The sequence below is a fragment of the Physeter macrocephalus genome, chromosome 2 (genome assembly GCF_002837175.3).
Source record: "Physeter macrocephalus isolate SW-GA chromosome 2, ASM283717v5, whole genome shotgun sequence".
Taxonomy (NCBI): Eukaryota; Metazoa; Chordata; class Mammalia; order Artiodactyla; family Physeteridae; genus Physeter; species Physeter macrocephalus.
The window spans coordinates 92,258,879-92,286,298 of NC_041215.1; the positions used below are offsets into that span (position 1 = coordinate 92,258,879).

General features: G+C 33.2%; 1 protein-coding gene across 3 annotated transcripts in view; it reads right to left on the reverse strand.

Annotated features, from left to right (window-relative positions):
* Nucleotides 1–8,807: 8,807 nt before the first annotated feature.
* Nucleotides 8,808–27,420, reverse strand: part of TFPI (tissue factor pathway inhibitor) — a 68,640-nt gene continuing 50,027 nt past the window's right edge. For all 3 annotated transcript variants that reach the window (XM_055088941.1, XM_007110180.4, XM_007110179.4), the window contains 4 exons: nt 25,813–25,989; nt 25,039–25,134; nt 10,962–11,141; nt 8,808–10,279 (listed from right to left, as the gene is read on the reverse strand). In XM_055088941.1, the coding sequence (XP_054944916.1) occupies nt 10,173–10,279; nt 10,962–11,141; nt 25,039–25,134; nt 25,813–25,989 (560 nt within the window). In that variant the 3' untranslated portion in view covers nt 8,808–10,172. The remainder of the gene's footprint in view (nt 10,280–10,961; nt 11,142–25,038; nt 25,135–25,812; nt 25,990–27,420) is intronic.

A 27,420-nucleotide genomic window follows, 5' to 3' on the forward strand; every position in this document is an offset into this window, starting at 1 on the left:
AGGGAAGCATAACTTCTAGGGAAAGTAACTACTATCAGCTGAGGACAATTTGCAGAAGGATGCAGCTGGGAGCTATTAGCAGCCAGTTCTCCCAACAACAGGGAGATGAGTGCACCAGCTCAATACGGGTGGTAAACCAAAACAAAGTTGACTCGGAATACTAGTGCAAGTAAGCAAAACCTGTTCTAGTGCTGCACCTCGATTGTTCCTAGAGTCTGGAGATCAGTGAGCAAGAAGAGAGTTCCACGTGAGTACATCAGGACATAGTAAGTAGGGCCATGTAGGTTGTGATAAGGAATTTGTATTTTAATCTATTTGCAATGGTCATGCACTTCAAATCAAGTTTTATGCTTTATTCTGTGAGGCTGGGTGGGACTGGGGTGGTGGGGGTGGCGTGAGTAGGCAAGTACAAAACCTTTCCCTGGGAAATGTTTCTATGTCTTTCTGCAAAGTTATTAGGAAGTTAATGTCTGCAGTGTCAACCATGGTCCCTTATATATGGTATCCTTAAAATGCATTTCTCATGGTATTTGTGACTATTCAGAAAAAAAATACTACGGTTGGAGGACCCTCTTTTTTTGGATTAATTGTAAGGAAGCATAAAAAATAGATTCAACTTTGAGTTGTATTAATTAGTGTATCTTTAAGTATTTAATATCTAGCGGTGCTTCTGTGGTCTCTGCTCTGTTTTAGGGGAAGTTGAGGAAGAAGAGTAGCATTGTTGATGACTGGCATTTTTCCAGAAATATGTATATGCTTTAGACATTTTCTTTAACTCTGAATAAGATTTAATTTTCACTTTTCAGGTGAGGAAATAGAATCTTAGTACGTTTACACAACTGGATAAATTGGTAGAACTGGAACTTGAAACTTAAGTTTTTTAGTTTTCAAACCAGTCCTCCTTCTTCGTGACATTATGAGTAAAATATTTAATCTGGCAAACTACTTCAGATATTTTTGGGAGAAAACTGTATGGAATATAATTCAAATGATATTAGCTACTGGAGTTTCAGTTAGATGATTCTGCACTGAGAAAAGAAAATAATGAGTACTAGCAATATAGGAAAACACAGAACAGCATTCAGAAAGTTTGCATTAAAGCATCACCGGACGCAATGTAGAGAATGGACTTGAGGACACGGGGTGGGGGGGGGAAGGGTAAGCTGGGACGAAGTGAGAGAGTGGCATGGGCATATATACACTACCAAATGTAAAATAGATAGCTAGTGGGAAGCAGCCGCATAGCACAGGGAGATCAGCTCGTTGCTTTGTGACCACCTGGCGGGGGGATATGGAGGGTGAGAGGAAAATACAAGAGGGAGGAGATATAGGGATATATGTATACGTATAGCTGATTCACTTTGTGATACAGGAGAAACTAACACACCATTGTAAAGCAATTATACTCCAATAAAGATGTTTAAAAAAAAAGCATCACCACTAGCTTAGCTATTTTTCTATTCAAATATATTTATAATCTGGTTTCTATCCAAAGCACACATTTCCAATATTATTCATATATGAATAATAGTATAAGTTTCTGAATATTTGGAAGGATGACACAAGGAATAATGATGATCATTTTTTAAACTTAAAATTTCTTAGAAACATAAGATATTTAAAATTTTAATATGAATTTTACATAGGTTCATTATAAAAGTAAAAACATTCACTGCTTTTTACCCCTTTTACCCATGTTCCATATTAAAAATTTTATTAACGCCTCTTAGGCAATTATCTCAAAAACAAATTATTAAAAATTTCTAAAATTCTAAATATAAAATTTTTACATTTCTCTCCATTAATCTTGTTAACAGTAAAACCACTTAATCTCATTTCTCACTTTATGAAATTGTTACTTTAGCAAACAAAGTTTACCTAAAATTTCCTACTCTAACTTTTAATTGCCTAATTTATTTGAATAATTGTTACAGCTCAAACTATATTTTAAAACTTTGGGAAATAATAAATATTCAACACATTTTAATATCAATAGCTATCATCTTATTGGACACTTACTATGCAGCAAACACTATGCTAAATACTTTCCATGTGTGCTCTCATTTACCCTCATAATCATTTCACAGGCAAAGACGAGAGAGTCAGGCTTATTGAGTACAAATCCAAATTGATTTGAATCCAAATCCTATGCTGTTTATTATTGCGTTTGATTTGGTGTTTTATGTTTTTCTTCTACAATACTTAAAATATTCTTCATTTGTGTCTGACAGTTTACTGGCAGCCAGTAGATAAAGAGAAACTGTGGGATTTACTGGATTTTAAAGATTTTCTTCCCAATTAAATGATGGTATGTATGTGTGTGTAGCTTGTGAAGGAGAAAAATAAAGAGAATATGCAAAAGGTTGAATACAATTTTTCCTAACGTATACTTAGCTTTATAATTCCACAAACTTTCTCATTGAACAGTGGCAGATATTTTGAGTAAAAAAAATGGTAATTGTTTATTTCTTCATCTCTGGAGTAGAAACTTCTTGGCAAGATGGATCGTTTAGGTAGCTCACAGCTGTTCGCATTTTGAAACTCTCTGGAAATCTCCCTAGAGTGATTTACAAATTTTGTAGAACATTCTGTTGAGAATGGGGAATACGTTAAAAAAAAAAAATTGACTTTTGAAGGTCAAAATTCTTGCTTTCTGATTCCAAAAATTGACTAAGGAAGTACTGAATAGTTTCCTCTGACTTCTAACTTGAGAGCACCTGCAGCTTAAGAAAGAGAGGTCAGTAAATTGGAATTACACCTTATATGAAAATACAGATTAAATATGGATTAAAACCCCAAAGAAACTCAGGTTCATAACTGACTTAGCTGATATTATCTCATGATAAATGAAGAAGAGCAAATTATCAGTAGTGTTGACAGAAATGGCTTAATTTTTGTTCAATTGAATTTGCTTAAAACTTATTAGTTAGAATAAATTGTAGATTGAAATAAAATATTTTGGTACTTGAAATAATTTACACTTCACTAAATTTTGCTAGCTCTTTTGAGAATTATTACAAAAAGAGATTAAATACTTTATCATAAGCAAAAGCCAAATGTTAAGGCATTCAGACTCTTCCAAAGTGAGTGGGCCCCCCTGTAAAGTAGTAACTTGGAAGCTTGTCATAAAAACTTCTGTTGTTTATGGACTAATCAGGCACTGAAAAAGGAAATCTTTTGCAGGTGTAGTTAGTTTAGATAAGGCAAGCTGCATCCACATAGGCTAGTTTTGGAGGAATATAGCAGACCACTGAAAATGACTTCCTTAATCTACATGGAATGTGGTTATTACCAACAGAGGAGCCTGGCCAGTGTTGACTTTTGTTTTTTAATCATAGAACATCTTCACATTTGTTTTGGCTTACCATGTATCGGTGTTGGAGGCTTTAAAATAGAGAACATTTTTATAAAATTCTAAAATGCCAAACTGGAAGAATTTTTATAAGCAGTCAAGTCCAAAATACTATTCCTAAATATGAGTAAATGTGGGGTAAACAAATTAGATGACAAACAAATTCATCCACCAGGTAGTGTCAGTATTTGTATAATAAACAATATCTCTTAGTTCACACTTCAGAACTTTTCCCCACAGCCTCTAATGGAAAGTGAAAGCCTTAAACAACTTTACATTTATTTTAGTTAACATCTATTTTTCAGCTAAGCACTCCAGGCACATAACTGAAAGATCATTTAGTACTAAATGTGTATAACAAGTAAACAGCTATTCCTCATCCCTCAGACATCCACATCCAACTTTATTCTGGCTTCCTTCCATTCTTGCCATTGAGATGCACAATTCCTTGTTTTATTTCTGCTTTTCTGTATGTGACCTATTCCTCCACATTTTCCCCTGTTCTTTAGAATTTTCTCTTCATCTGTAGTGTTTGAAATTTCGTGTGTGTGTGTGTGTGTGTGTGTGTGTGTGTGTGTAAGGAGTGTGCTGGGTAGGTTTTCCTTTGTTGAATACAATATCCCATTTCAATAAAGGAAACATGTTAATAGTTCTATAAAATTTCCCTCTCCTCAATTTTATCTCTTCTATTTTTGTAGAACTTCTATTACAACAAGGTTGAGCTCTTGAATTGAATTCCTAATTTTCTTACTCTTTTTTTCTATCCCATTTTCCTTTTCTATGGCTTTTTCCTTCTATAGCTTAGATATTTTCATCACTTTCTCTCCAATTTCTTAATTTTAAAAATGTTTATTGTATTTTAGCATTTTTTCTTCATAATCTAGTGTTCTTATTCCATTCTTTCTCTGCAAATACTAATTATAAGGGTTACAATAAACGGAAAGGTATTTAGCTTTTTTTATGTCCCTCAATAACATATTGAATTTTTCTGTGGGTTTTTCTCTAAATGTCATTTACACATCTTTTGTGGGATTTACTGTTAAGTATATTGGGGTTTTTGTTCTATTGTCACTAGTATGTATTTTCTGTTTTTCTTTTTTTTAATTTATTTTTAATTTTATTGCTATTTTCCTATTTAGCCTACAGAAATACTATCGATTTCATATGTTAAAATTGCATAAAGTAATCTTGCTGAACTCCAGTGTTCTGTTGTTTTAGATTCTCTTGGATTTTCAATTATGACAAGCATATTATATGCAAATAACTGTAATATCATGGTAATATTTATACCTAATTACTGTTTCTTGTCTTTTTGCTTTGACTGTAAAACTAAGACAGCCTGGATATGTTAATATCAATGGTAATAGAGAGCATCTTTCTCCTGTTCCTGAGTTTAATGAATATGTTTCTAAAATTTTACCCCAAAGTATTATGTTTTTTGGTAGATATCCTTTACCAGATTAAGGAAGGTCTCTTCTCCTTAATTTGCTAAATTTTTAAATCATAAAACAAATATCAAATTTAATCAAATGATTTTTCTTTATCTATTGAAAATGATAATTTGGCTTATACTTTTTGTTAATAATTTTTCATTACATTAAACAACAATCGCATCTTTATATTTCTTGTAAATCATCAGTATTAATGGTTTTTCCTTTTGCCTCAAATAACAATATGGCTCAGTTACTGACCCTGTCTTTAAAAAATTTTCATATTTTCATCATGGATATTTGCTTTATTTTTGATTTTAAAAAATACTACAATATATTTATCTTGGTTACTGAGTTTGTTTATGTCCCTTCAAATTTTGTGCCTGATGCAAGTGTCTCACGTGTCTCACTCTACTCCCAGCCCTGCCAGTCAGATTACATATTTCAGATAGTGCTGAAATAGTTCCTCCCCCATGCCCCCAACCCCTGGTAACCACTGATATTTTTACTGTCTCCATAGTTTTGCCTGTTCTAGGCAAATGCCATATATTTGGAATCATACAATATGTAGCTTTTTCAGATTGGCTTTTTTCACTTAGTAATATGCATTAAGGTTCCTCCATGTCTTTCCATGGCTTAGTAGTTCATTTCTTTTTCGTACTGAATAATATCACATTGTCTAGATGTAACACAGTTTATCCATTCATCTACTGAAGCACATCTTAGTTGCTGCCAAGTTTTGGCAATCATGAATAAAATTGCTGTAAATATCTGTGTGCAAGTTCTTATGTGAACATACATTTTCAACTCCTTTGGAAACACCAAGGAGCATGATTCCTGGATGGTATAGTAAGAGTATGTTTAGTTTTGTAAGAAATTGTCATACTGTCTTTCAAAGTAGCTATACTGTTTTGCATTCCTACCAGCAATGAATGAGTTGCTCTTGCTTTACCACATCTTTTCCAGCTGTTGGTGGTGTCAGTGTACCTTATTCAACCATCCTAATACGTGTGTAGCTCACTGTTGTTTTAATTTGCATTTCCATGGTGACATATGACGTGAAGCATCTTTTCATAAACTTGTTTGCTGTCTGTATATCTTCTCTGAGGTGTCCGTTAAGGTCTTTGACCCATTTTTAATAGGGTTATTTGTTTTCTTATTGTTGAGATTTAAGAGTTCTTTGTATATTTTGGATAACAGTCCTTTATCCAATGTATGTTTTGCAAATATTTTCTCCCAGTCTGTAGCTTGCCTTCTAAGCTCTTGATATTTTCTTTTGCAGAGCAGAAGCTTTTAATTTTAATGAAATCTAACTTATCAATTATTTCTTTCATGGATCATGCCTGAGGTCAGGACTTTATTTCAATTCTTTGAGGTAAGAGAGTACAAACTTTTCTAGAAAACTTTACTCTGAGAGGATGTGGGACTTAAATTCTGGAAGTCATCTTGAAATCCTGTGAGATTAGAAAATAAAGGCAAAAAATGTTGGGCAGCAGAATCAGAGGTGAAGATAGACTGAATTCTGATGACAATATGAGGCCCTGAATTCAACCATAATGCAGTCAGATACCTTTGACTTTTTCAATTTTGTGATAAAAAATATCCCTGTTTTGTTTCAGACTGTGTGGGCCAGAATTTTTCTCATTTGTAAGCATATTGATGAGGAGATCATATCCGTTGTCCTAAAGCTCTATTTTATTTATTGTTACGTTATAAGATTAAATGCCTGTGCACCTCTCTCTCTTTGGTAAGATGAATTATCATGTATTATTACTCCCTTTAAAAGTGGTCTGGGGCTTCCCTGGTGGCGCAGTGGTTGAGAATCCGTCTGCCGATGCAGGGGACACGGGTTCGTGCCCCGGTCCGGGAGGGATCCCACATGCCGCAGAGCGGCTGGGCCCGTGAGCCATGGACGCTGAGCCTGTGCGTCCGGAGCCTGTGCTCCGCAACGGGAGAGGCCGCGACAGTGAGAGGCCCGCGTACCAAAAAAAAAAAAAAAAAAAAAAGTGGTCTGAATAATTCTAGCCAAGACTTCAGCTGTGTGGTTAGAATAGTTCAGAGGCTGGGCCTGAGAGGCTGACAAGATCAAGGTTTCCTGTTCTGCAAAGCAGAATGCAGGGAAGGCAACTAAGATGTGTCCATGTTCAAGTCCTTGAGAAAGAACTAAAAGTCAAAAATTGGAGAAAGTAAATACAAATGCTAATTTCATAAAAACCAGACAAGAGTAGGAAGAGCTGGTGAAAAAATCAGTAAGTCCCCTAAATAGTTGGTTAGTTTAATGTCATTATCTTCCTTCTTCTGGTATAAAAATTGGATAGGCCACCTTCAATAGTCAGGATTGGAAGTCACTTATATTGTCATATGATATATATTTAAATATATTTGTACAATTATATGAGATGATTGGTAGAAATATATATGGAATGAATTAAGTGTAGAATATATGGATTATAAGGCATAGCACACTAATTTGCTAAGTAAAATCATAATACATGGATGCCCATTTATAACTGAAAGGATTATTAGCAAATTCCAATTCAAGGATGTAAGTAGAGTGGAGCTTGTGGAATAATTTTTTTTGTCTTAGAACTCTTTACCTTTGGAATAACTGAAGAGCATTAATTTTTATTTTTTGAAGTATAAAAAACTCATGAGTATAACAGTCATACTTTATGATTCAGGAGAATATATTTTATTTCTTATACTGTAAAAAATAAAATCATTTGAGCAATTTTCAGCATACACTGTTAATTTTGAACAGAGAATAAACAAAGTCGGTAAATAAGCATTATGTGCTGTATAATGTAATTCTATATAAAATTCACAGTTAGATCATTTGATTATGCAAAATAAGGGAAAACAATACCACCAGCGACAATCTTATTTAAAAACACAGTAAACATAATATTCACATGCATTAAACATTGCAAACCATCTCTCAGTGTGTGTCTTTCTTGACTAAGTAATGAAGCCATGAATAGTTGCTGGCGAAAATAGTCAACTCACCAATGTGCTGTTTATATGTCTTTGGTAGCAACTTGCAACTTGACCTAGGGAGACTTTACCCTTTATTTAAAGCTATTGCTATCCATGTATAAAAGACAACAGGAATATTTCACAAGAGATTTTGATTTCCAAAAGTTCCAAATTCCACAGCAGAGAGAGACTCAATTTAAGGCAGTTACTTATGTACTGAATATTTGAAATCAAGATATAAAAATTTTCTTAAGTGAACAAATTGACACTATTTTGTAATGATACAATTTTTATGCCATAAGGTGTATATTAGAACTTTTCATATTATGCCTCAAAATACAGTGATTTTATAGTTCACATCAGCTGTACCCTGACTTCACATGAATGGTCTGGAGAGGATCATATTTTTAAATACAAAATCAGCATGAATAAACAAAGTAATTAAACGTATATTCAGTGATCAGTGAATACCACTTTAACTAAATTGAAATAGTCATGAAAGAGTAGTGTAGGGAAGTCCAAAAATATATATAAATGTATCAAAATTAAATTGGGGGATGGGATGGGGTTAAGTACCAATTACTGAGTCATCGAAGGATTTTGAGTGGTGGAGAAATATATGAATTAATTCTTAAGTGGTTGCCAAGGTTTGGGGAAGGAAAAGGAGTGAATAGGTAGAGCACAGAGGATTTTGAGGACAGTGAAAATACTTCGTTTGATACTATAAATGGTGGAATCATGTCATTACACATTTGTCCAAACCCATAGAATGTACACCAAGAGTGAACTATAATGTAAACTATGGACTTAGAATGATTATGTTTTTGTCAATGTAGTTTCATCAGTTGTAATAAATGTCCCACTCTGTTGCGGGATGTTGATAATGGTGGAGGCTATGCATGTATAGAGTCAAGAGTTATTTGGGAAATCTTGAAATGTCCTCTCAATTTTGCTGTGAGCCTAAAAGTGCTCTCAAAAATTAAAGCTTAAGAGAAAATTTTAAAAAGAAAAGAAATTAATAATGATATGAAGAATGAAGTAGATGTAAAAAGCCTGGGAGTTAGATGAACTTTATGAAAAAGGAAGCGTTAGTGTTTAGAGCCTGATTGGAAGTAGGATATGAGGGAAAATAAGAAATCAAAATGGGTTCAAACTTTCAAGCCTGAGGAGCAGGCAGAATTATGATACTATTGCTAGAGAGAAGTAATTAAGCTAAACTAAATGGATAAAGTGGTTAGTTGTTTCTAGATGACAAGTTCAAATTTAAATGTGAAATTTGAAGTGAACATCATAGAATCTGAAATATCTAGAAGGCTGCTGAGATGTCAGACTGTACATGACTAAGCAGGGAAGGAAAGGTATAGATCTGGATAAAGTGAATTAACTCCAGAGAAATGTTAGATAAAAGCCTGAGAGTGAATAACATAAATGTTTTCTAGTAGAATCTTCCTTGCTAATAATTTTCTCTTCCTTTTCTACAGAAATAACATGACTTTGTTTTAAAAGCATGAATTACTGGTTGCTTTGTGTGCAAAGCCTAATTATAAGTGAATAGGTTTCAGGAGTTTTAAATATACTTGCTATTTTTGGTAAGAGAAAATTTTGTCAAGCAATAAAATTAGGAAGTACATAAACAATTTCCTTTTGATTGCCACTAAGAAATTCCCTTTCCCACCAAGTTTTTTCTTATCATGATCTGTATTTAACACACAGCTATTCAGCCATCTTTACTGATATGATGAGCCATAAGCAAATAAAAGTTACATCAATCAAAATCAGGCAGGTACATGACGTAGAGTTGACTTTCTTTGTTCAGATATGGTTTGGCTCAAGACTGTTTGAGGTACTGGTTAATGCAAAAGGAGAAAAAGTATGTCTAGGGAGGGAATCACATGACAGAATTCTGTTATTACCAGCTCTTTCCAAATGCACTATTGAGTGATCTTTATCAGAAGAAGATGCTTGCCACTATTTTAGATGTGAAACCCCCAAACCACTTGATCTTTAATGGTTGTATTTCTTAATCTGGACGTAGGCTATAAAAAATATAATTGTATACATGATCAAAACAAATAAGTGACAACATATTCTCAAATACGATGATCACCAAATTGTAAAATGGACTGATTTGATGTCAGTAGTATGATAAATTGTAGTTAAATGGCAGATAGTTAGAAAGGGATTGACAGAATAATAAGTTCATAGTAGACAGTTAATAAGTTATAGCCATAGAATAAGCAATTTGACCAGATAAGAAAAGGAACTCTGATGCAAATGCATTAATAGCAGATAATATTTGCATAGAAAATTCATGAAAAATTCATTAAAAAGATTTCAGGAGAGAAAAAACAGGAATCATAATGAAAAGTTTTATCCAAGATATTTAGTAGAAATAATGTTGTAATGTAACAAATTTATATATTTTTAACAAAAATTTCTTCATATACTATTTTCACTGGCTGCTTCTTTCTTTTTCTTTTGGTTTTAATTAATCCCCCTTTTGATAGTCTTTGGATGAAACCTAAAAAGGAAGATAAATAAATTTATGCATGATAAAGTAACAACATAATAAAACATTTAATCTAAAATTTCTTCAAATTATCTTTTAATGTTTAAAACCAAAAAACATGTAATTGGTTTAAAAGTCTTTAATTTGTCTATATCTTTGTGTAAACAACCTCTTTCTAAGGATGTCACTTTGCATAAATGGGTAAACGTTATTGATTTTTATTATTCACCTTGAGCTACAAAATAATACTCATTTTATTAAAGTGGACAGGTGGCTATATATGGTTAGTGGAGTTATAGATGATTTTTATTTACATATTAATACTCTATAAATATGCATCATTTCTATTGTCAGAGAAAATAAATACATTAAAGTTTTGTGCATTAGAAAGCTTAAAGATATTTTGGTATAATCCTTTAAAATGAAAGCTTAGTATGTAAATATTAAAAGAATAAAATGTTTTGTTTAAAATTGATTTTTTTCTATGAAGACACATTAAAAGGAATGACAGTTAACATATCTGGCAATATTATCAAAATGTAGTTGAAAAGGGGACACTTAGTTAAATCATAATACTGTTTCTTATCATAAATAGAACTCATTTCATACTTTCATAGATTAAAATTCATTCATAATTTCAATATAATTATTATCTTAAACACTAGTGAATTAATAGGAAGAATGTCCTCTATACCTTTTTTACAAGTCTTAAGACATGCTTTTTTAGAGGTAAAATTGTTTTCATTCCCTCCACATCCACTGTACTTAAATGGGCGGCATTTCCCAATGATTGAATTGTAGTAGAATCTGCTCTCATTGGCTTGACATAATCCTCTGTCTGCTGGACTCAGACACCAGGAGGGGCCATAAAATTCTAAAAACATCAAGAAAACATGGTAAGCCATATATGATAGTTAATCTGAAACTTTCATATTTATTGTTTATAGGTTAGTCTTGTGGCATGTTTATGTAAAACAGTAATCTGAATGAATTAAAGTAACAAAATTCATGTATTTCAATTCCAGGAAAATGTTTAACCAAGCTCCAAGTGTCCACTATATTGACACCTTTATCCAATAAATGTAAAAGTAGGTACATTTGTTAAAGGAAAGTGCCAGGATTACTCTTTATGTGACAAAACTAGTTGTACATAATACAAACAACCACTATTCAACAATTTAATTTGTGAAAATTTATTAACCATATCAATTTTTAAAAAAATTATCATTGTTTACATATCATTTGTTCATGAGTATTCAACTTTGCAAAAAAAAGTCCTGATGAGCAAAATCCTCACTCATTGTATGACACAAACTGAAGCTGAGAAAGAGTTCTTTCCCTGACTAAAGTTCTGAATGATATAACATATCACAATTTAAAGTGCAGGGAATCAGGTATAGCAAATTCTAACCTCAAGCTTTGGAAAAGGAGCTCAGAAGAGATGATCTGGCTTAGTAATAAAGTTTTCTTGTGAATTGAACCATCAGTTCTAGATGAGTTAGATATTTTTGCAAAGGAAGGAATATTGCTAAAGGCAGGAAAGATCAAACATTTACAGGTTTAAACCAGACAGACAGGCTGGTCTGTCAATGGGACCAACCACTTTCAAAAACAGAAGAAAAAAAACATGCAACTAGGGTAATGAAAGGATAACTCATTTCCTTAAAGCAAAGCAGAAAAATGGTTTCAGCCCAATGATAATTTTTAGCTCCTTCTGGAATTCCTGTCAGTGAGGGGAAGCTGGTACTCTTCAGTAGCAGAGCTAAACTGCTTGATATTATTGGTAAACCAATACTGCAGGTAAGTTGGTGGATGGTCAGGAATCAACAAAAGAGAGCTTTGGTGGCTTTGCCAAATAGTGAGATGTGGTACAGCAAATGCAGATGAAGAGGATTTGCTAAATGTACATCACTGGCAGAAAATAGAACTTAGAGGGATCCAGTAGCAATGAAGGCAAGTAGGTTGTGCAAAAAAGCAAGAAGTGGTTTGATGGCAAGTGAACCCCAGGTGAATAGACTAAAAGAGAAATAAAACAATTTGAGAAAAAAGTGAAAAAGATCTTAAATTGATAAACACAATTTTATAACCTCCTGCCTTCTATGTATTTAAATATTGGAGTGTCTTGATATTAACGCCTCATGTAAAGAGAAATTCTGGAAAATATAAGAGAAGCAGTGGGACTACTATGGGAAGAATTTATGATAAAACATTTTAGAAAGGTGACATTTTGCGTCAATTCAAGAACTGAAATCACATTAAAAATTTTTGTATTATTTAGTCTTTGACTAGGTGTGTAGACACTGATTTTAAAAGAAACTCCTAGGATGTATAAAACTAAAACATCATTCAAAATCATGTAGTCTAATTTACGTTTGGCCTCACCCCATTTGGGGGTTATACTGCATGATTATTGCCATCATAAATCAAATTTAAAATGTACTTGGTGAGAATGTGTGCTTAATTTTTTAGAAAATGTCAAGGTCTTTTCGCCCCAACAATGGCTCATGTAAGAGGAAATTTCTAACAACCTAGGAGAGCTATGTTGTAATTGAGCCCAATATTGTGCAAGCTTTTCCAATAGGTATGTTGTGGATTCTCATCAATCCACAGCCAAGAATATGAGATGATGAGATGGTTATCAGCTGCCACCACTTCTAATTCCATGAGTCATCCAAAATCATCACCTATGTTCAGAAACAAACGAAATACCCCACAAGCTATTAGCCTGATTTGAGAAACAGAGAAAACAGAGGAAATTGCTATTTTTTGAAAAATTATCCTCAGAAAGCACCCACAGATGCTTCAAAGTATATGTGTAAGTATGATGATATGATTTATACATCAATTTCACTTTAGCATTTTGTACACAAGATGTCATTAGCCCACAGTAAGTTGAAAATAATATGGAGGTACTTGTAAGTTGTACACTTCTTTTCAAATGTTAGTTATTATGTCTTAATAGCAATGCCCTACCTAAAGTTCCTTACTGCAGGACAGAGAGAATTTTCTGATGACAGGGAGCAAAATCATCCTTCTTTTTGCTTACAATCTAGAGTAAAACTGGCCCCATAACAAAATCAATGCCATCTCAACTTGAGCAAAAGTTGGCTTGGTATATCTGGGGCTACAGTCCCTAGATTAAAAGTAACAAGGGATGTGTCTCTGTTATTACAGGCCAGGAGCCTCAAACATCATGTGAAAGCTAGAATCAAAATGATCTCTCTAGTGGGATCTGAAACCATGGAGCATACACCACAGTTTTGGTGGAGAGATGAACCGGAGCTTCTGTCTTCCTTTGGCGACCCAGTCTTCCAACAGTCTTGGTCAGTCTGTTGGTCAGTCTTTGGTCAGTCTTCCACTGACCAAATCTACTCAGAAGCCAAAGAAAGAGCATGAAGAAGGCAGGGGATTAGTTTGAAAGCAGACAGTTGACAGCACAGATCCATCAAAGAGAGTTTTACTACCTGTTAAATTGTCCCAGGCATCAGATTGCCTCTACCCGAAACTCTTTGTGACTTCTGAATCAGAGGATGTGTGGAATGCTGCTTTCTGACAGCCTGGCATCTGGTGTGCAGACTTGAATTGTCCCTCTTACCAGACAGCAGCTCCTACTCAGAAAGTGTCTGTCCCTGACTGACCCGATGACAGTTGTTTGTCTATCTCATTTGTTTGTCCTGTTTTAATCACTACCTACACAGATCATCAAACACAACTCACATTTGACCCAGGTCAATATAGAGAAGTAAGAATATTTTGATTACGGGGTTAAAGCTTGAAATTAATCACTAAGAATGTTGTATTTTAAATTTAAAAATTATGTATTTAATAATGCAATAAATTATCATCAGTTGGGGAGTCTTCATAATGTCATTACTCTTCAGAAACATGAATTATACCCACTACATAAACTAATCTATTTCTCCTAAAATCATTTAAACTCTAAGCAGTTAAGACTATCATTGGATTATTTTAGCATAAACAACAGAACGAAAATAATGAAGCAGATGGTTTCTCAAGGACATTTTAGCTCCAAGGATTTTTTGGGTCCTTGAGTATCATCTGATTCAATCTCCAAAGGTGAGGAAATAGAAATTTTTTGGCCCCCTGTGAGGAGATAAGCTTGACTGTTTTCAATTAACATGTTTATTCTAGATAAACATAGGCACTCACCTATTCAAAATCCAGACTTTGATATCTACAGTGAAAGAAAATATAAAGGTTTTGAAGTAGTTGCACAATGTGATATTTTGGTCTAGATTATAATTATTCACAGAAATTTAAGATCGAATAAAAAGACGCTAACCTGACTTCTTTTCCAAAGTAATTTAATAACCAAATGCATTCTGTCTTGATCTCGCCATTAATAACAATTTGGATAGCTTCCATTTAGAGGGTCTATGATAGATTTCAGAATTCAGGATCCACTTATAGTCTGCCAGGAACTGCCATGATGCAGTATGACTGGTAAACTATAAGGTGATGCTCCAGAGCCAGTTTTATATATAAAGTGCCTTATGCAATTGCTTTGAAACTTATACACTAAACTTTGAATTTTGTACTCATTTTGAATCTTTACTATGGTGTCTCTCTTACTGTCCCATTTTACATGCCTATATTTAGGCTTTTATTTTATCAACCAAATTAGGTTTTAGGAACTACCTCATCACTTGTTGAATAAATTATTTTTTGTCTTCTGAGATTGTTTTAGGGAATTGAATAACAAATCTTTCCTTTGAACAACAAATTAATTCTTTTTTCCCATAATTTTATAGTGAAGAAAAATATAAAGATTTTTATTTTCTAATTACACTTTATCATTGTAAAATGTTGAAATAATATAAAAGTATGACAAATATAAAACAAAAGCTCTCCACAATTTGACCCTTGCCCTTTAAACCACTACCAGTGGTTTGGGAATATCTTCCCCCAAATCGTTTGCATATGCAAACACATATTAGTATACTGTTCTGTCTCATTATTATATTTGTTAATATTTTCTGGCTTGTTTCCACATTTCTTCATCTGTATACCTCATTCTTTTTAATGTATGCACAGTATTTAATTTTTTGAATTGACTACAGTCTATTTAATCCATTATTGTGTATACATAGATTACTTCCGTTTATTTTTTTCAGTTCCAGACAGTGGCTCATGAACATCCTTATATACTGGTCCAGATATTTCTAGGAGATATTTCTAAAATTAGAATTGTACAAAAGCTATATTCAATTTATAATTTGGTAGATGCTGTTGACTTTTCCACTAAAAGTTTACATAAATTTATACTTTTACAATAGTGTTTAAAAGTGCCTAAACAATTTAACAGAAAGAAAAGTGCCTAAAAATTTTAACAAACTTGGACCTTACTGCATTAAATTTATTTACCATTTGTTGCTTTTATTTTCTCTTCATAACCACAAAAGTGGAAGTAATTGCTCATTACTCAAATGTTCTGCAAATATAATTTATAGAACCTAAGGTGCCATTGATTTTAAGATGCACCATTATTTTATGCACTGCTTATAAAGAAAAAAAATACAATTACACTGTTACATACCATAAGTTACAAGTTTCGTCATGATCTGAACCATGTTAAAACATGGAAAAATATGTACCTCACAATCAATAAAATATGATAGTTTATCTTTTTGTGTCAACACACCAAAATTAAGCACATACAGATACACATATACATATATAAACACACACAAAAAGCTGAGAGGGTATGTAATCAGTGGGAAAGATGATCACTGTAGAGATGTTTTTATGAGGTAGGGAGCTTAGAGTTTACAACAACTCTGCAAAATAGATTCTTTTGTGCTAAGCCTATTCTATACTGCTGGGGATCCTCCAGAAGCTACTTTTCCAGTATTTTATTTACTTCATGATGAGTTGGAAACAATAGCAAAGAAATAGTAAAAGGAAATATGTTAGAATATTAATGGTGAGTGTCTCCGCGTAATGCAAGCATGGCTAATTTTTTCTTCTACTTTTGTATTTTTTGCAAGTTGTCTCCAATTATAATGCTCAAATTATGTAATAATAAAATATATAATAAATATTAGAGATTATATAATAAAAATATTTTTAGGGGGATCCCAGTGTTATGGGGTCATAAAGAAAGGCTAGAGATTAGAATCTATTTCTGATTAGGAATGAAGAATCAACCCGTCACCTGTAAATTTACTATTTACAGATAGTAAATTTGTACTACAGGGAAAGCATGTATCTCCATTCACTAGGTAGAACTGGTGTTAAATGGGTAGAAACTGACATGCCATATAGAAAAGAAGAGGGCAGGGAATGGGAAAACAAGCACTATGGAACTTTCTTTTTTCTGTGTGTACTGGGCCACTTAGCTGAGGTTGAAATGTAAAAGGTAAGTTGCCAGGGCACTTGAAACTGAAAGGTCATGGGGAAATAGACTGTCAGAAACCTTGCCCAGACAAGGAAGCCCCACAGATTAAAAAGGAGGAAGGGAAATTAGGTAGATATTTATTCGGTTGGATTTCCTTGACTAGATATTGCCTAATCCATGGACAAAGTTCACAAAACTATTTTCATCCAGGGATTTTTCTAAATAAAGCCACAAAGGAAGAAAGCCATAGTAAAATTACAAATTATGAGACTCTTATGAGTAAACTTATACTAAGATAATTATACCTTATAATACATTAGAAAAACTTTTCTTCATATCTGCAACATTGAAAACCCTATAAGATTTTAGTAAAAGGTGAAAAGTAATGTTTATTTAGTCCCTTGATCAGCTTTCAAGGAAGAAGGAAATTTTAATAAGCAAAGGAGGTAGAGGGAATATAGGTGAAGGAAAGCACAGGTCCGAATATTCCTGGTTTGTTGAGGTACTTCGCAAACTCCAAGCTATCTGAAGAGCGGAGTGCATGGAGAGTACAGTGGGACACAAGGCTGGAAAAGCAGATTTAGACAAAATTAAGAAGGTCCTTGAATACTAATATATTTGGTTTTTATGACGTAGACATTAATAAATGACTGAACATATAGAAGGATGAAAGAGACAAATTCTGATCTATCTTTATGCGTGAAACAAACACAACCAGGCATGTGTCAGCTGAATCCAGTAGGAGACTTGCAATAGAGGAGAATATAAGATAACCCTAACTAAAGCAGTTACAGTGGGAATGGCTAAAATTAAGCACCAGAGTGAATGTGGGTAGTGAGACAGCTAGAGAGAAGGTAATTCTAATATTTCTAGACTGGTTGACTTAGAAGATGGAATATTTCTAATGTATTATGAAATAGAATTAGAGTACAAAATATAGTCAATAGTTTCAAAATTTGTCATTTTATCATGGCTTTCTTTCAATGTGGCTTTGCTTAGAAAACTCCCTGAATGAAGATGGAATTGTGAACTATGCCTATGGATTAGCCAGCACCTAGGCAAACAAGTCCAAGACGTTAGATAGAAGATGGAACCCAGGTTTTGAGAAGACAGAAAATTTTAATTTTGACAATCCTTCAATGCAAGTACAACATCATGACTCTGTCCTCCCTTCATCTATGTATGCCCCTATTTCTCAGGCATGCCTGTAAAAGACAAAACCACCCTCTTATTTGTTATTATTAGACTCCCAGTCTGCATGACAAATCCTGTCATATAGAAGGCACTCAATTATTATTGAACTGAATCGAAATTTAGAAATATAACAGATCTGTACCTAAAGTCATAAGATAAAGTTGGAAACACAGGTTTGCAAGTCCTCTGATTAGAAATAAGACCCAAAAAGACACGAAACACGTATTGGTATTTTATAATTATGTTTGACTTTTACAAGTGCTTTATGTTATTTCAGGTAATCATAGTATTAAGTATATTAAATACAGACACTTCAAATCAAGGTTACATACTTCAGTTGTATTAAAAATTATTAATAATAAAGTACATACAAATGATACCCCTGATTATTTTATTTTTTCCTGCTTTAAACCTCTGTTGATACTGGATAATCATTGATACCACCATCGTGAAAAATTCAAATATTAATACCTCTGAGCTCTTATTTGTGCTAAACACTGGGTTAAGATACGTCATTACAATCTTCCCCGAAATTTTATGAGCTATTACTCTTCACGTATAACAAATGAGGAGCCTGAGGCTGAAAGTTGTGTAATTTTTTTCAAGGCCACAGAGAGAGTCTGCAATAGCAGAACTGGAATTTAAACCACATCTTTCTGCCCATAAAGCCAATGTTCTTAACCACTATGATATGTCTTCTGAAAACTAACTAGAAAATAAAAATAACTGAGCAAATATATTTTAATAATTATCAGGTAAAATGAAAGTTGTCACAACTTATCCTTTATGTTTCATTCTCAAAGAAGTCTCTCTTCTTTGAAGCTCAGATTCAGTATGTCTTAGAAGCTTCTTACCCTCAGTTATGTGAGTGGAGTTGGAATTTATCAAGTTTGAACAGGAGAAAGATACCTAATCAAAACAGGTCATCAAACAAGGAGGCTGAAAACAAGTTTTGGGAGTAACAGTGCTGAGCCAAACAGTATTCAGAGAGCTCAAACATTTGAAGGCGAGAATTATTGAGTTGGCATGTTCAACCTGGGCAGATCCTAGAAATAGACCAAAGTTCCAGGATTTTATGCCCTCTCTGATCATATTTGCACTGGCCAGTTGGATCCATTTAATAGCATTAAGAAGATGTGATAGAAAACTAGAAACCTCATTCTGCTGTGTCCCTAGGAAAGATAAAGTTGGAATTTTCCTAAAATATACATTTTATATCAATGCTTCTCAAATTCATTCCTGCAAAGATTGTCCAGCATTCAAATAGAAAAAGGGCAAAGACTTACACGCAACATAGAGTAGCACAGGGTTTTCTAACCTATTCCTATCTCATTCCTAACATGTCCTATAGCAGTCCATACCAAAATCATAGGGATTTTTCCTTTTTAGCAAAAAACATGTGCCATCAAATAAATCAATGAATTAGTATTATTATTAGTTTGTAGTTTGTATTGTATTCATTTGTGAATAAGTTTTGATTTATAGTTGTGTAATGGTCACATGCCAAAGAAGTTTATTCCTACCATTTTACTTGTTCATATAAAATTAATATCATTCAAAATAATTTGGTTTTCAAAATGGAGGTCAGTGAATTTTCTCTTTTAAAGGTATCCGTATATTTAGAAACACTTCTCTGGAGGAATCTTATGACTGGGGCAAAAAATTTATCCTTGTTGAAACCAGAGATGGTCCAGGAAGAAAAGGATTAGCAAAAGTAGTCAGTGGTCACCTAGAGTGACATAATCAGATGGTAGCACTCTTGGCAGAGATGAAGTGCTACATTTTTGTTTCTCACCAGCTATCCTGCCAGGAAATAGTAGGTCTGATGAATCCTTACCACAAGTTGTTATCAATATTTGTAAAGCCAGCTTGAAGGCACCTGATTCACCATGCAGGAATATTTAGATTATGAGGGAAGTTTCTGTGCTTCTTGGTTTGAGAACACAGTATGAAAAACAGGATACTTCTTTGGGACTACGGAAGCGGGTTGTTGTTGATGAGTGGGGTTTTCCAGAATTGTTGACACTGCTTAGTGATTAACTGTGGTATACAGCTAAGTGTGTAACTCTTTAGTTGATGGAGGTTATTTTCTTTCCCCAAAATTTCCATGGTTGTAATATTCTCCTTTATGTAACCACATCTTCAACAAGAGGCCAAATAGGTGACAACATTCTCTTGCAAATCTGTAAATTGACCATATCAGTAATGGTGTTTGGTGTCAATCAGGCAATTTCTGAGCATAACACCTCTTCCAGAAGGCTAATGATGACCACAATTTTTTAAAAGGTGTGTGTATGTGTGTGTGTGTGTGTGTGTGTGTGTGTGTGTGTGTGTGTGTTTCTTTTCTACCCATTTTTTTCACATATATATGGAATCTGGCCACTAGGTCATACAATGAATACAGTCAGGAGAGACATAGAGTTCCAAGTACCCAAATGGCCTTCAGAATACCATCCAATCATTCTCCCTTGACCTGGAGGCTGCCAGGAAGCAACATGGGACTAGGTCAGGTATATAGATGTTCATTTTCTTAAATAGCAAGTACCAGACTGGGTTGGCAATAGGCTTTTGAAGTCTACTCAAAGTTGTTTTTTCAAATAATATCATATAGCTGGTGTAGTTCCAAGGCAGCTATTAAAAGTTGATATACAGAAGCAAAGGAAGCTATGAGCGGCAGGATAATCTACTTTTTTCATGAATGAGTCAAGTCCACTCAAAAGGCCCAGTACCAATATGAACACTTGAAAACATTAGTTTTTCTTTGCTAGTTAGATGTTTATCAAAGAGATATATTGAGAGGAATATATTAACTCTATGCATATAAATATTAAAACTTTATTAATAGTATCCTATGGAAGGCATCACATATACCATATAAATATTAAAGAAATACCAAAAAACAATTATTAACATATGCATAAAATGCTATGTAATCTTAAAATGAATATGGATGCATGAATGCAGATGTTCAGAAAGACTTGGTAAGTGTGATCAGCATTCTTCCAACCGTCATTTGTTCTTTCTGTTGTAACTGTGGATTACAAAATTAATAAAAAAAATATGAGTCTTCTATCCTGTGCCTAACAGTGGGATAAACACTAGGGGAAGGAAGTCTACAAAATATATAATCCATGGTCTCTTCCTTCAAATAACTTGTAATCTAGTCAGTGAGGCAGAGCTGACACATCAAACAATATAAATATTAAATGAATCAAAATAAAAAGCCAGGGGAAAGAGAGGAAGAAGTCTTCCTCATGGTGGTAAAAAAGCAGCTTAGATATGATGAGGAAGGCCAGTGAGTTTTAGGTGGGAGAAAGCAATGGATAACTTGTGTTTAATAATAATGAAGAGAGTGGATAATTTGTGTATAATGACAATATGTATTCTGAATGGACAAAAAACTTTTTTATTTACAGGATAGTGAGACAAAATCTGGAATAGGTAGAGAGCTAACAGATAACAGACAAATTTAAGCCAAGTGGATGAGGCTAAATTAACACAGGGGAAAAAATGTACCGATTAAGTTAAAAATCTTTTCTATAAAGCAAGAGAAATATGTAAATTTGCTTGACTCTAATGTAATGAATGTATCTAAGTAGGCCAGTCGTGTCAAAAAAGGTCATATCTTATACATGTTATATATAGCTGATTCTCCATCTCCGTCTTTTATGTCTATACATATACACACATATACATAAAATGTTTTACTTGACTTATGCCTGATATATGACTATATTAATAATATATGTAGTATATCTGAGTTACAGCTGACCTCTGTGATATCTATTTATTTATCCTCCTTATCTACCTATCTAATGTCTATAACATCTGGTTTGCCTGAGCTAGAATTAGTTCATGCTTATTTTTTTTTGGTATATCATGTTCCAACATATTGTGTTTTTAAAAATTGAAACATGTTTTCAAATAAAACTATAATATTTATCCACCAAAATGACAAACCCAATTTTCTGTCTATATGTACATATTTTAAATAAATAAAATTTTTTTAGCATTCTCCTTTCATTTCTATTAGCATCCCAGTTTGGCTGACATATGATTGCTATAATCTAAACATGAAGGATTGATGGTCTGAATGAAATAGGTTAGACTGAAAATGGAGAAGATGAGAATGGACATTTCATCAGAAAAAGCAATAGAATTTAATGACTGACTAGAACAGAAGTGATCAAAAGAGATTACCAAATGCTCAAGCTGAAATAAATGGAAAAATGGTGGCAGAATTCTGAAAATTTGGAAAGCTGGAAATACTGAAAACTATAAAGAAAAATTTTACAAATAAAATTCTTTTGCTTTCAAAGCCCCATGATACTTCTGCATGCCAGTATTCTCAATTTGTTTCTAGGAAACACATTTGAACTGTTTAAGTTTCCACATATGTATTTAGTTCTATTGTGAATTCTCTTTTAAAGGTTAATTGTAATTTTTTTATTGTATGTGTACTGAAGCACTTATTTGAATAATTAGAGATTTTATAAGTGGCTGAAATACCACCTTTTCCTACAAATGGGAACTTACAAAGAGTTGTTTTACAGATGAGAAACTAAGGCCTGGGAACTAAGGCTTGTATTGCTCTGAATTACATGGGTAATAATGATAAATCATACTTATGTAGCACTGAATAGGTTATCAGGCACTGTCCTAAGCGAGTTACATATATTCACTGATTTCACCTCACAATAAAACCTATGAGGTAAGTACTATATTATTACCATCCTCATTTTGCAGTGGGAAAAAATACGGTTCTGAGAGGTTAAGAATTATCTTAGGGTTGCACAGTTGGTAAGTGAAAGAAATGGGATCTGAGACCAAGTCTTCAGGCTCAGAGTCATTTCTCTTATCCACTATATTTTAGTGCCAATCCCAGCAGGAAAGTCAAGAAGAACCAGTTATGACAGTCTTTCATTCTGAAGATCTTACACAGAACTGCACACATTTAGAGATACTGTGTTAGAATTATTTCTCTCCCACATGTACTGAGCACATATTTATTGTAACTACGAGGAGATCCTCACAATCCAGGAAAAAAATCAAAATCAAATAATTTGCTCTCACTTCTGCACAGGGCCATGCTTACAAAACATTTATAAAACCCTCTTTAAGGAAGAGCAAGTTTCAATATTTGAGGTCACCTATGTAGCCTATTAATATTGAAATATGGAAATGAAAGAAAATTAAACCTCAGTTGTGCTTAATAAGCATTCAAATATCTTGAGTCAAGAGGGTTCACTGGAAAAATATATTCTCATGCTAATTTGCAATATTATGGTTGAGAATAAATAGCAATTTAAATAAATTACCAAACCATTTTCCAGTAACATTGAACAAAATTTCTAAAATGTTTTTCTATTATCAGAAAGAGAAACATTAAAATTATGTTTATAAATATTTCACTTAATAACAATAACACAATCTAGCTATATTTTTGGAATATTCAAATACCTAAAGATTGTTTTTAATGAAAAGAATTTTAAATGAATGCTATTCTATTTGTATTGTGGGGCATATTCTTATTCCTGTACACTGAATCAAAACCTTAAAGGATTTACATTTTTTCAAAAGAACCTAATATCCACAGAGAACCTTACACATTTGCTAAAACATTGAACAAGTTTTTACATAAACATAGAACTGTATTTTCTTAAATTATTATAAAATGTATTTATATAATTGCAAGCAGTGACAGATGTAATACTTCACTGCTCTAATTATAAAATCTAAAGACCTGAAGGCATTTTGAATATACTAACTCCCTCTGAAATTTTGCATGCCCTTTATAACACTGCAAGTACTATTGGAACACTATTTGAATGCCTACAATTTGGGGAATTTAGTCACTAAAGCACTCATTCATTTTTGAAGACCTCACATTAAAAATAAACACTTTACAGAAAGAAATTTGTACTTTAGATTTCATTCATTAATTCTGATTCTTAGGCTGGGTTAAGGGAGATAAGGAACAGGGGGATAAGGACAGGGAAGACTGAAATGGAGAAGATTGAGTGAGGCATGTACAGAATTTAATTTTCCTTTCATATGACAGTGTTTCAAGTACTGAGAATATATATAATGTTCTCTCTTAGATCTCACATCTCCTTACACTTTCCAGTCCTTCTAAGTCTCAGTCCAGTGACTTCTTCAGCCCTGGCATTCAGGGCTGAAGCAAGTCCACAGACAACATCAGGTCAATGTAGGACTATATTCCTCATTCTAGATAAATCACAGACAACATTTGCAGTCCCTTAAATCCATCTGGGCAGAAGTTTTGCTTGCTTGTTTGGTTTTTGTAAAGAAAGATGCTCAAAGACATTCTGGTTCTGAACCCCATCCAATTCTGACACATGGCTGGGGTAGAGAACCTGTGCCCCAGACACTATGTCTCTTTTTACCCTAAGGCTGCAGTTTTAATAGCCACAGAACTCTCAACACATGCCAACTTTACGTTTAACACTTATACGGACTGCTTCTAAGCAAAATCTCCAATTTCTGAATAAGCACTTGTGATTTTTTAAATTTAGAAAGAACCTTACATTCATCGCATTAACTTTCAACTTTTTAGGTTGTTTCTGTCTAGATATTTGTGGTGTCTGGTTATGTTTTCCAGTATTTTCACTATTTTCCCAGCTCTGCATTTTTGTGAGCATATTTCCTGTATGTTTGTTTAAATTTGACAAATATGTTGACAGGACAGAGTCCAGAAAAGTGTTCTGCATACATCCAAAAGAAAATTCTCTTAGAGTGACATAGGCTCACGGATGGTTAGTCACCGAATTCCTAATCTGTCCTGTGACTAACACCAGAGACCTTCTCCAATGCTATGCTCAATTTAAGAGCACTTTAGGCTGCTTTTGACACACTGCTGCCATTACAGTGATTTACAATTAGACATTGAGGTTGATAATTCCTAGCATTATTTTATAAGATAAATTTGGTGCAGAGTTAAATATCATGTAAAAGTTTTCATGGGATATGTAATCAAAAGCCTACTACAAAGCATACTTTCAAATAGATTAGGAAAATTATCACTTTTCTGGGACAAAAGGTTTTAAGCAATTTTGAATCTCAGTATTTCAACACACCTATTATTAAATAACAAAAGAAGTATAATTTTCTAAAAAGCATAGTTCTCATATACATTCTATTTCTACTGTTACCATGATAATATTTTTCTGGCAGCAATTAAAATAAAAGAGAGTCTTACCAAAGAAGATGGGTACATTGGTAGGCTGGGGAGTCAAGGAGTCGTTATTCACAGAATCAAGCTGGGTTATATAATCATCCACCTGGAAATCATTCACTGGAAAAACATACAGCCAATTAAAATAGAAGACATTTTCACAAGCTCATAATTGTACACATAAAGCAAAGCACAGACGTTGTGTTAAGAAAAGTAGATGTCTAGAAATTTTATTCACATTGGTATGTTAAATTAGTGAACAGTGAATCTTTATATATCTTTATATCTCATATATATAAGATATATATATCTTTATATATATATCTTATAAGATAATATTTCCACAAGTAACTTTGAGGTTCTTTGTCAAAACAAAAAAGGTAACAATTAATGTTTAAGTCACTCCTTTAATTAATTTTAGGGTCAGATAAAACTGACTGATTTTAGGTGGTAGTTTCCAAAGAACCATGTGCTCTCAAATTCTTATAAGCCTAAGGGATTTCAGCAGTCCTACTCTTGTGCCTAAATTGTACTACAGTATTCTCAGAAAGGAAAATTAAATAATGTAACCTAAAAACAATTTCTATGGAAATAATTTCCACTATAAATTTCTTAATTCTCTGTTTCTTAAATAAACTAACACGGTGACTAATTTCTATCAGATTAAGAGTCACTACAGTGGATCTTCATTTGCATGGCTGCAACAAAATCTGGGTAAGCCTGAACATCCTCTAGGATGCCTTATTTTAAAAAGAATGCCTATAAAATGAAGTAAAAGGAGATGAGAAATGAACGTACATGTGTCCTCACAGGTGTCCTTGCATTCTTCCAGTGATTCAAAGTTGTTGAGATTGCCAAGGCACCCACCATACTTGAAGCGTTCACACTGCTTTGATTGATTGTTATAAAAATACCTAGTAATATAACCTCGACAGATTCCAGCATCTTCTTCCAAAAAGCAGAAATCTGGCTTTTCTAGAAATTATAAAAATGTCAGAAAGCAATAGTCCTTTTTGTGAATAATTTAATTATGTTAATTTAAAATATAAATGGTTAAGTTGAAGTTATTTAAGGAGTAAATATGAAAAGATAAAGATAAAAGGTAAAATATAACTTTATCCACAACTATACTATATCTACTGTGACATTTAGAATAAGAGAGTTACAACTGTTGTCATACATTGTGTCTATTGGAATTTCAAATTCTAAATTTCTCATAGTAAATTAGTAGGGCATTAACTATCAGCTCTTTCATGAACTGAGAGAATAAAAGATATTGGGTTTTTTTACCCTTGGTTTGGAAGTCCAAAATATTATGGCAAAAATTTGGTTTAATTATTTTTATTAAGCTTATGTGCATCAACATTTAGGAAAGATCTACAAATATTTCTTATTTTTCAGGTGTGCAGTCTCATTTAAGTATACTTTGTTGCTTCATTAGAATGGTTTCAATTTTTTAAAAATGGAGAAGCTTTGAGGGGTATGGAAGCTTTCATGGCTAAACTTAGAAGTTCCTGAATTCTTATGCTGAAATTAATAGCTGTATTAGGTATGACATCCTCCACCACTGTGCCTCTTATTTTTCTTCCAGGCATTGGAATGACTCCAATAGTGCAGAGGCAGACAGGAAATACATGTTCAGGGATTGGAGAGGCTTTTGAAAAAGTTTAATACCCATTCTTTTATAGTGCTCCAAACCAGGCTAAACATAGCTGTCACAAAAGTTGTACCACTGTGATCTACATTACAAGCCTTGTTTACATGCATACTCTGTAAAGAAAAGCAATAAATTATTTTCAAAATTATGATTGCAAGATATATTGGGCTTGAATTTTTTAGGGCAAAGCTCCAATTTCCCCATTTTTTTCCCCCTGCAACTATATATTACCAGAGAGGCACAAATGAACAGTAGCATCTTTTCACATCTTAAAGCATCTTGCATTTATCTCAGGGAAGCAATATTCATGAGTGTTTTATTATAAAAACAGTATGTATTTAATAATGTTAATGATTTCTGCAACAGTAGAAAAGCCAATCCCCTATGAAAAAATTGTTTTATTAAATAAAAATCCTATTTTAATATAGAGTAAAATATCTATTTTCTATGACTTCTCAAAGTACCAATTTGAAAGTTATTTTGTTCATTGTATACTGCCTCTTGTTTCTTAAGGTGAATGTTACTATTATTCCCATGGTAACAATTTGTGGTTAAGTTTAATATATGGGACAAGGAAAAACCCTACTTCTTTAAATTTTTATAATACACCTTATCTTTGATAAAGGAGGCAAGAATATACAATGGAGAAAAGACAGCCTCTTCAATAAGTGGTGCAGGGAAAACTGGACAGCTACATGTAAAAGAATGAAAGTAGAACACTCCCTAACACCACACATAAAAATAAACTT